This window comes from Pseudophryne corroboree, chromosome 8 (genome assembly GCF_028390025.1).
Source record: "Pseudophryne corroboree isolate aPseCor3 chromosome 8, aPseCor3.hap2, whole genome shotgun sequence".
NCBI lineage: Eukaryota > Metazoa > Chordata > Amphibia > Anura > Myobatrachidae > Pseudophryne > Pseudophryne corroboree.
The window spans coordinates 104,568,938-104,578,557 of record NC_086451.1 but is presented as its reverse complement, the minus strand read 5'-3'; the positions used below and the strand labels follow the sequence as shown (position 1 = coordinate 104,578,557).

General features: G+C 46.5%; 1 protein-coding gene across 1 annotated transcript; it reads left to right on the top strand.

Moving 5' to 3' along the window:
- Positions 1-202: 202 nt before the first annotated feature.
- LOC134947534 (uncharacterized) lies at positions 203-1,911 on the top strand. Its single transcript, XM_063935581.1, has 2 exons — positions 203-1,058; positions 1,380-1,911. The coding sequence occupies exons 1-2, from the start codon at positions 425-427 to the stop codon at positions 1,523-1,525; spliced, it is 780 nt and encodes a 259-aa protein (XP_063791651.1). The 5' UTR covers positions 203-424; the 3' UTR covers positions 1,526-1,911.
- The last annotated feature ends 7,709 nt before the right edge of the window (positions 1,912-9,620 follow it).

The window sequence follows — 9,620 nt, the reverse complement described above, 5'->3', positions numbered from 1 at the left end:
GAGTTGTGAGTTTCCAAAATCAATTAATGTTATTAAAGGAAACATCTGCCAGATTTTGCCTTTGCTACAATTGCCACATTAAGAACAAACTGCAATATCTTCAGAATTCTGCAATATTGAAAACCTGCAGCATTTAGCCCCTATTGTTACATGTAAATTATGTGCCAAGGTTCTGCTCATGTTATACCCCTTTTACACTCGCATGAAAATCCCGGGATATTGCACGTGAACGCGCATCATCGCGGGATTTTTGTCTTTGTGGAAGGGTACAGGGACAATTTCCCGGGTCGAGCATCCCGGGATTTCAACCCTGGTCTCGACCAGGGTTGGTCCCGGGACCGTCCCGGGAAGCTGGGTAGTGTGAAAGGGCCCGTCCCGGGATTCACTACCCGGAACTGTTAAAAGGCCTCCGATTGGAGCTTTCATGGGCTCAGAAAAGATGATGTCATCTTTCAGAGCCCTGGGGAGCGTCCTTGATGCGTGTGAGGAAGGCAGCATGGTGACCTGGACAGACCAGGAGGTTAGAGAGTTGCTGAGCATTAGGGGAGAGGAGGAAATAATGAGGCAGATCACAGGCACAGTTAAAGATGCAGTCATTTATAAAAACATCTCCAAGATGCTGGAAGCCAGGGGAATCATCCGCACACAGCAGCAAGTGTTAAACAAAATGAAAACTCTTAAAAAGCAGTTTCTGAAGGTGCATGACAACAACAGGAAAAAGAGCGGTGTTGGCCGTATCGACTGGCAGTACTATGACATCTGCGCCAATATCTTTGGAAACACAGCTATATGCAGTCCGGTGAGTCTGTCTTCCAGTTCACAGTACACTGCTACAGAAGGCACTCCAGAAGAGACACAGACAAGCAGTGACGTCTGTCCGTCATCCCCGTTGTTAATTGACGACACACCTGAGGACAGCGACACATCCTCCCAGCCGTCCATAAACACATCCAGAAACGACGACAGCATAACTGCAACCATTGAAGACGTCGTGGAAGCTCAGACCAGTGACAGTGGGACTGTACAAAGTACCGTCACCCCAACTTTACAGAAAAACAGTAAGTACATGTTTAGAAAATAACACTCATAGCACAAATCCACAATTGTTAATCATCCGGTTATGTGTGTAGTATGAGTGGCCAGTGTGGCAGCAGCGTGGCGAGCGCAAATGAGCCCCTTGCAGGATCACTGCGCTCAGCACGCTGCTGGCACGGTGGCACGCTTTGCAATTTCTGCCCCCACCCAGGGGGGCTTTGCATTTTTATAAATAGTTCAATGTTTCAGAGTAGCTAGTGTGTAGGTGGATTAATGCCACAAACACATGTTTGCTAACGCTGCTATTTTTATATACGCTCATTTTGTATTTCTTCTCTTCACAGTTTACACCGTACCGCCTAGAAGGAAGAAACTGAACAGAGCGGAGCAAGTGGTTAAAGCCATGTCAAATGTCCTTGTCGACCAACTCCGAGAGATGGACGCTACAATGTCCGCACAGGTTTCTAGAGGCAGAACGCCAAATGCATGATGCATTTCTTTCCCAAGTCATGACAATGCAGGAACGCAGGAGTAAAGAGCAGTATGACCGCCACAGGGAATTGCACCAAATGAACATGGCGTTCTATGAGCGTATGACCAATACCTCAAGAGCACCAATCCAACACCACAACTCACAATACCCTGAGCAGGGTTTTTCATCATTTAATCCTGGCCCATACTATGCCCCAAATACTGCACCATCTAGTGCGCAAAGCACAGAGTTTACTGTATTGCGCAATTTGCCGTGAAACACAGTGAATTTCTTATTGTTGTTATTTGTTGTTAAATAACCACAGTGTGGTCATTGTTTATGCACAACTGTTTGTGCCTTCTTTAATTTTTTTTCTATGTTCTGTTTTGTATAGTGTCTACATTAAAGCACTTTTTATTTATTTTTTTACACAGTAATAATATACTGCAGGGACACTGTGGTTTATGGTGTTGTATCTACAAGCCTACCAGTGTTTTTTTTTTTTTTATGCCAATCAAAACTTGTTTGCAAATCTATGCATAACATTCCCATTTGTGCGTAACAGTAGACCATGGCCCTCATTCCGAGTCGTTCGCTCGGTATTTTTCATCGCATCGCAGTGAAATTCCGCTTAGTGCGCATGCGCAATATTCGCACTGCGACTGCGCCAAGTATCTTTGCTATGAAGAAAGTATTTTTACTCACGGCTTTCTCATCGCTCCGGCGAACGTAATGTGATTGACAGGAAATGGGTGTTACTGGGCGGAAACACGGCGTTTTATGGGCGTGTGGATGAAAACGCTACCGTTTCCGGAAAAAACGCAGGAGTGGCCGGAGAAACGGGGGAGTGGTTGGGCGAACGCTGGGTGTGTTTCTGACGTCAAACCAGGAACGACAAGCACTGAACTGATCGCACAGGCAGAGTAAGTCTGGAGCTACTCTAAAACTGCTAAGTAGTTTGTGATCGCAATATTGCGAATACATCGGTCGCAATTTTAAGATGCTAAGATACACTCCCAGTAGGCGGCGGCTTAGCGTGTGAAACTCTGCTAAATTCGCCTTGCGACCGATCAACTCGGAATGAGGGCCCATGTTTTCAGTGTTTTCTACATTGTTTCTGCATATATACAAAGTTTGTGGCAATGTGGTTTTTTTGGAAAATCATAAATATTGAAACCAAAGATCAAAGGTGGAATACAAAATAAAAAAAACGTAATTCACCAAACATGTTGTGCTGATTCTTAAACACTATTGTACCAGTGCTGCAAGGTTGGACGTAATAGTGTGGCGTATTTGTTCTGCAGCGGAGTTTGAGGCAGTCCCAAACAAAGCACCTTCCACATGTGGGTTTATAACCTCAGGGTCCTGCACAGTCCACTCAGGAAGGAATAGCTCATTTTTCAGTTCACAGATGTTGTGCAGTATACAGCACGCAGCTACTACATTAGGCATATTCTTTAGGTCCACATCATTGCGCTTCATCAAACAACGCCATCTTCCTTTTAACCTGCCAAAGGCGTTCTCAACCACCATCCTTGCTGAACTCAGGGTGTGAGTATAGGTTTGTTGCTCTGGGGTTAACTGGACCTGTTGGGTGTAGCCTTTCATAATCCAGGGGCGTAAAGGGTATGCAGCATCCCCGATGATGTGGACAGGGATCTCCGCCCCATTCACAATCTTTGCACACTCTTTGGGGTACAGCCAGCCTCCCTGGTTCTCCTCTACGATGTTGTACAGGTCAGAATTGGCAAGAACTCGGGAGTCATGAGATCGGCCTGGCCAGCCAATAAACACATCTAGGAAACTAAAGAACAGTAAAATTTAAAAAAGTTAGAATGTAAAACTCACACATGCAACTCATCCCACCACCCCAAAAATAAACACTTACCAATATTTGTGGTCCACAACAGCCTGTAATATGATGGAGTGCCAGCCCTTCCTATTAAAATAGTCAGCATGGTTGTCACGTGGGGTAATAATGGGGATGTGTGTCCCATCAATCGCTCCTCCACACTGCCGATAGCCTCGCTTCACAAATCCTTTGATGGTATCCTGTAAGCGCTGTCCTTGTGGTAGAGATATGAAGCGCTTGTATAAGGTAGATACAATTGCTTTAGTCACCTGGTGGACTATGACACAGCAGGTGGAGATCGCAACACCGAACAAGCATGAGACTGAGCGGTACTCTCCTGGGGTAGCATACCACCACAATGCAATAGCTAATCTCCTGTGTGCCTCGATGGGTCTCCTAAGCCTGGTGGTCTGCATGTCAAGTGCTGGTGTAAGTAATTCCAGGATGTAGTTAAAGGTTGCACGAGACACACGGAAGTTAGCCATCCACTCCTCATCCTTGTAAGCTTCCACGGTCCTCATAAAGGCTTCTCTGTGCCGGCGATCTCTGGACCAAAATGAGCGGTTAGGGCCCATACTCACGCTCAGGATGGTACTCATCCTGGATGATATGAGGGCTCTCCTCCTGCACAAATATTGGCGGCGACTAGCAGCCCTATCCAGCATAAATTGCGCCCTCCTCATAAAATATATGTGCAGTATACTGCACAGTGTGACAAGCTGCATCATGCTGTCAGTGGCTGTATGAAACATCTGCAAAGCAGAAAGAATCATGAGCTCAGGCATACACACTGGTACTCCGTCGGCCATGACTGCAGCAATGGTGTGAGCAGGCACCACCCCTCCCTTTGTTGACTAGTGTGACCTCATCTATGTGAGGCAGAAAAGGCCATTTCTAATGACATGCATATGCATTTGCAGGGATATCCCGGGATCAGTGTAAATGGGGCTGTCCCGTGTCGATCCCAGGTCTTAGTGCAGTGTGAAAGGGGTCAGTCAGGGGAAGGCATCCTGGGACACATCCCGGGAGTGACCCGGGAGTGCGAGTGTAAAAGGGGTATTAGTGGCATTGTTTTGTTTACCAAACAATTGTAGGATAAAATGGGTGTTTTCAGGGTATTCCCACAAGTATTACAGAACCAGATTAACATTGAGGCAGATGGTGATACAACACAGGGCCTGTATATAAAAATAGGCCCATCATCATGGCAGCATGATAATGACTAGCTGGCTACACAGTCATAAATCATTAGTATTATAATCTGATTTCTAGTTTTCTCACAAAATGATGCAATTTTTTCATTTTTATGTACGTAAGTAGACATTGGGACTTAATGATTAGGGGGTGTATGCACCTACATGGCACTGGGGACACCAAAAATGCACTGGCCATTTCTCCTCCCCTTCTCAGTATACACCTGTGAACATTTTCAGCCCCAGGCTCATATGCCCCTTTATCTGACCCTGAGGATTCCCCAAGATGTAAGGAGGGGCTGCAGCAGCTATCTCTTAATATTTTCCACAATCCCTCCATGTCCAACAACAACAACAGCAGCCGCATAGAAACCTATGTGGGCTGCTTAATTGTTGGATTTCCTTAGTTTATTCAAAGCATTCTAAAGCTAACGCCACTTTTACACGCCGCAGCGCATGGGCAGTTGACTGAAAATTCCCTGTTTACGATTTTTGGTCAACTGCAGGCATCTCTGAAGAGCCCACTATATCTTGAACAGTCACTCTGAGTGCCAATGCCAATGGCTCCAGAGAGAAGAAAGGCAGTCCCAGGGAAAGCATGGTCTTGTTTCTCTCTGTATGTAACGGAGAGTGATATGTGTCCAGCAGTACATGTATTTGGATTGCATAAAGAAATGTTAGGACCCTAGAAAGGGGCACAAAACAGATAGCACCAAGTTAATACTGTATGTCAACAGATTTTTGTCCTAAAGACAGAGGTAATTTATGTGTGATGCGCTCTGTATCATTATGCTTAATCTGCTACTTTATACCATTTCCTTTGCAACAAAAAAACCCAAAACCTAAATAGAGTTTAACTTTTAGTGACTTAAGAGTGTAAGGCCCTCATTCCGAGTTGATCGTTCGCAAGGCGAATTTAGCAGAGTTACACACGCTAAGCCGCCGCCTACTGGGAGTGAATCTTAGCTTCTTAAAATTGCGACCGATGTATGCGCAATATTGCGATTACTAACTACTTAGCAGTTTCAGAGTAGCTCCAGACTTACTCTGCCTGTGCGATCAGTTCAGTGCTTGTCGTTCCTGGTTGACGTCACAAACACACCCAGCGTTCGCCCAGGCACTCCCACCGTTTCCCCGGCCACTCCTGCGTTTTTTCCGGAAACGGTAGCGTTTTCAGCCACACGCCCCTGAAACGCCGTGTTTCCGCCCAGTAACACCCATTTCCTGTCAATCACATTACGATCGCCGGAGCGAAGAAAAAGCCGTGAGTAAAATTACTTTCTTCATAGTAAAGTTACTTGGCGCAGTCGCAGTGCGAACATTGCGCATGCGTACTAAGCGGATTTTCACTGCGATGCGATGAAAAATACCGAGCGAACAACTCGGAATGAGGGCCTATGTACTGCATTTGAGAGAAATAAAGTGGATGGAGAATATGTAGAAGCCAGTCAGCTCCTGTCACTTTTCACATGCAGCCTGTAACATGTCAGGTAGCAGCAGATTGACCGGGACTTTTGTCCCCGTCCATTTTATCTTTCTCTAAGGCTTGGTAAATAGATCCCTTAGTACACTATTAAGCAAAATTCAGAATAATGTACTAAAACACAGGAATCACTCCTTGTGGTGATGCTATTAAGTAGTACTAAGTATGAATGGTGTATTGGTTTGCATTATTGTCTCACAGCACTGAGGGGGGGGGGGGGGGGGGGTTTGACGCAGTGACTTGCGGTGGGGTGAGGCAGAGCCTTTCCTGTCATACTAACGTTTGTGCCAGAGGTTTGACTGGATAAAGTATATGAAAAAATAGGATTTTAATACCTACCGGTAAATCCTTTTCTCTTAGTCCGTAGAGGATGCTGGGGACTCCATAAGGACCATGGGGTATAGACGGGATCTGCAGGAGACATGGGCACACTATAACACTTTGAATGGGTGTGGACTGGCCCCTCCCTCTATGCCCCTCCTCCAGACTCCAGTTAGAAAACTGTGCCCAGGGAGACGGACATTTCGAGGAAATAATTTATTGTTTAAACACGGTGAGTGTCATACCAGCTCACACCTCAAATATGCCGCAGAACGTGGTATTCAATAGAACACCAGCCAACGGCATGAAAAATACACCGCCATATGCTGAGAAAATATGTAACACAACTTGTGTGTCAACCCAACCACTAAGAAGATACCGCACGCCATGGCATGAACAACGTCAGCAACAGCCTGACTAAAAGAAACACTACCAGAGTGTAACCATAACCAAAAGCTGCATATACAGTATGCACTGGGATGGGTGCCCAGCATCCTCTACGGACTAAGAGAAAAGGATTTACCGGTAGGTATTAAAATCCTTTTTTCTCATATGTCCTAGAGGATGCTGGGGACTCCGTAAGGACCATGGGGTTTATACCAAAGCTCCAGACCGGGCGGGAGAGTGCGGACGACTCTGCAGCACCGATTGAGCAAACATGAGGTCCTCCTCAGCCAGGGTATCAAACATGTATGACTTAGCAAAAGTGTTTGAACCCGACCAAGTAACTGCTCGGCAAAGTTGAACCGCCGAAACTCCTCGGGCAGACGGCCCAGGAGAACCCATCTTCCTAGTAGAATGGGTCTCTACCGACATCGGTAACGGCAATCCAGCCGTAGAACCAGTATGTCAAATCGTATCACCGATACAGAGTGTAGCAGACTGGATAGAAACAGGCACCCTAAATGTGCAGGGAGCCAACCGGACAAACAGAGCCTCTGTTTCCCCAATCCGGCCCAATAAGACTGCATAAACATTCAAAGCCCTGACTACCTCGAGAGACTTTGAATCAGCCAATGCTTAAGTAACCACAGGCATAAAATAGGCAGGGTCCTGTGAAACACAGAAAACACTTTTTAGGCAGAACTATTTTCCTAGTTCTCAATTTCGCTCTAACCACATGGAAGATCAAATAGGGGCTCTTGTGAGACAAAGCAGCCACTTCCGACACCCGCTTTGCGGACGCCAAGGCCAATAACATGACCACCGTCCAAGAGAGAAATTTCAACACAACCTTTCATAAAGGTGACAACCATTGTGACAATAAGAAACTGCAACACCACGTTAAGGACCCACGCTGCCAGTGGAGGCACAAACAGAGGGTGGATGTGCAGCACTCCTTTCACAAAAATCTGGACTTCCGGAAAGGTGGCCGATTCTTTTTTTGTACAAAAATGGAGCCTAACTTTAGGCCTGCATCCACACCTGCTTGCAAAGAATGGAGAACGACCCAGCTGAAATTTTTCCGTAGGAGCCTTCCAGGATTCACACCAAGACACCTACTCCCTCCAAAAATGGAGGTAAAGCTTCACCGTTACTCCCTTCCTAGCTTGAAGCAAAGCGGAAATGACATCACCAGAAATACCCTCTCGGGCTAGGATAGGGCGCACAAACACCCAGCCATCAACTGCAGCTGCGGTAAGTCTTGATACACGGCCGGTCCCTGCTGCAACAGGTCCTCACGTAGGAGAAAAAAGGCTACGGATCTTCCATGACCAAGTCTTGAAGATCTGGATACCAAGCTATCCTTGACTAGACCGGAACAATGAGTATCGCCTGAACCCTTTGTTCTTCGTATTTGTATCACCTTCGGAAAGAGTGAAAGTGGAGGGGACACATAGACTGACTGAAAACACCCAAGGTGACACAAGGGCGGCCACAGCTATACAGTAGCTTGAGTGTCCCTTGACCTGGACCACTATCCTTGAGGTCTCTCATGAGGCGAGACGCTATCCTGTCCAACAGAGGCACTCCTCAAAGACTTGTCACTTCTGTGAAAACTTCTCGATGACGACTACATTTCTCCCGGATGGAGTTCGCAGCTGCAGAGGAAAACTATTTCTCCATCGGCTACATCTGGACCGAAGACTGCTAATATAGCGTGTTCCTGACCTTCCGCTCAGCGGCAACCTTATGCGGATTCTGCTTTTGCGTCGCTGCTCATTGTTCCACCCCAGCGGCTTACTTACGCCACTGCCGTTAAGTCGTCAGAAGAACTAAAACGGTCAGATCTCGAAGAAGATATTCGTTGAAAATAGCTAGAAAATTCAAGAATGCCTATTGCCGACAAGCTTCCCAGCTTGACCTTTTTTCCCCTGGAAATTCTTCCCTTGGAAAGACTGCTCCCCTGGAGACCTGCATGTATGGATATCAGGATCTAAACCTGGATCGCGAACCTTCGACCCTCCAAAAGGTGAGAATGCAGACACCACAGGAGCGATATCCCTGTTCTTAGGATTATTTTCCGGTGCATGTGCAGGTGAGACCCAGACCACACGTTCAACAGGTCCCGTGAAACCTTGTCATTTGACCTGCTCACCGAAAAGGTGTCGTAGGCCGCAACCACCTTCTTAAGCAACGGAACATATTGACGGCTTGTCACTGCAAATCTGATCCGACTCTGGATCCTCAGATCTCCTTCCACAAGAAAAAACAAACTATGAACAGTTCAGTAACTAATCTTATACCCACCACAGACATCTGCGTCGTTGGGATCAACAGTGATTCTCTGTGTTGAAGAACTGTCAGAGAGAAGCCACGATTTGCACCACTTGTTTCTGGACCTCGCCGTAGTCAGGAGAGCGTCTCAGTACATAACAATAATGGCTCTTACTATCGAAGGAAACCCATCATCCTGCCATCACTTCGGTGAAATGGCAAAGACAATCCTGGATAGCAAAACCAGGTAAGCTTAATGCGGATGAAACCGCCCTTAAATTCTAATTATACGTGTTGGAAATCCCAGGCCTGAGAGATTCCACTTTGTAGGTCAACCTCTTAAGTAGAAACCCCCTTTTTTTTTTTTTTTTACGACAGGGACAGCAGGACAAAGTCCTGATCCCGACGCAACTCTGGTATGGCGTCGCATACTACCTCCCCCTCGAGAGGAGAAACGGTAAGATCTATCTGAAAAAACCAAGCGGTGTATCATCTGGAACTCCAGTATGTCCCACCTTTGGATTCTATTTGTAACTCACTGGTCCAAGTCCATACCAGGACTGACTGAAGAGCACCAGACGAGTTCCCACCGGAATGGGCTCCAGC

Coding starts and splice junctions, on each gene's coding strand:
- LOC134947534 (XM_063935581.1), top strand. CDS start 425: ATGGGCTCAGAAAAGATGATGTCATCTTTCAGAGCCCTGGGGAGCGTC. Junction 1,059..1,379: donor CCCAACTTTACAGAAAAACA/GTAAGTACATGT, acceptor TTCTCTTCACAG/TTTACACCGTACCGCCTAGA.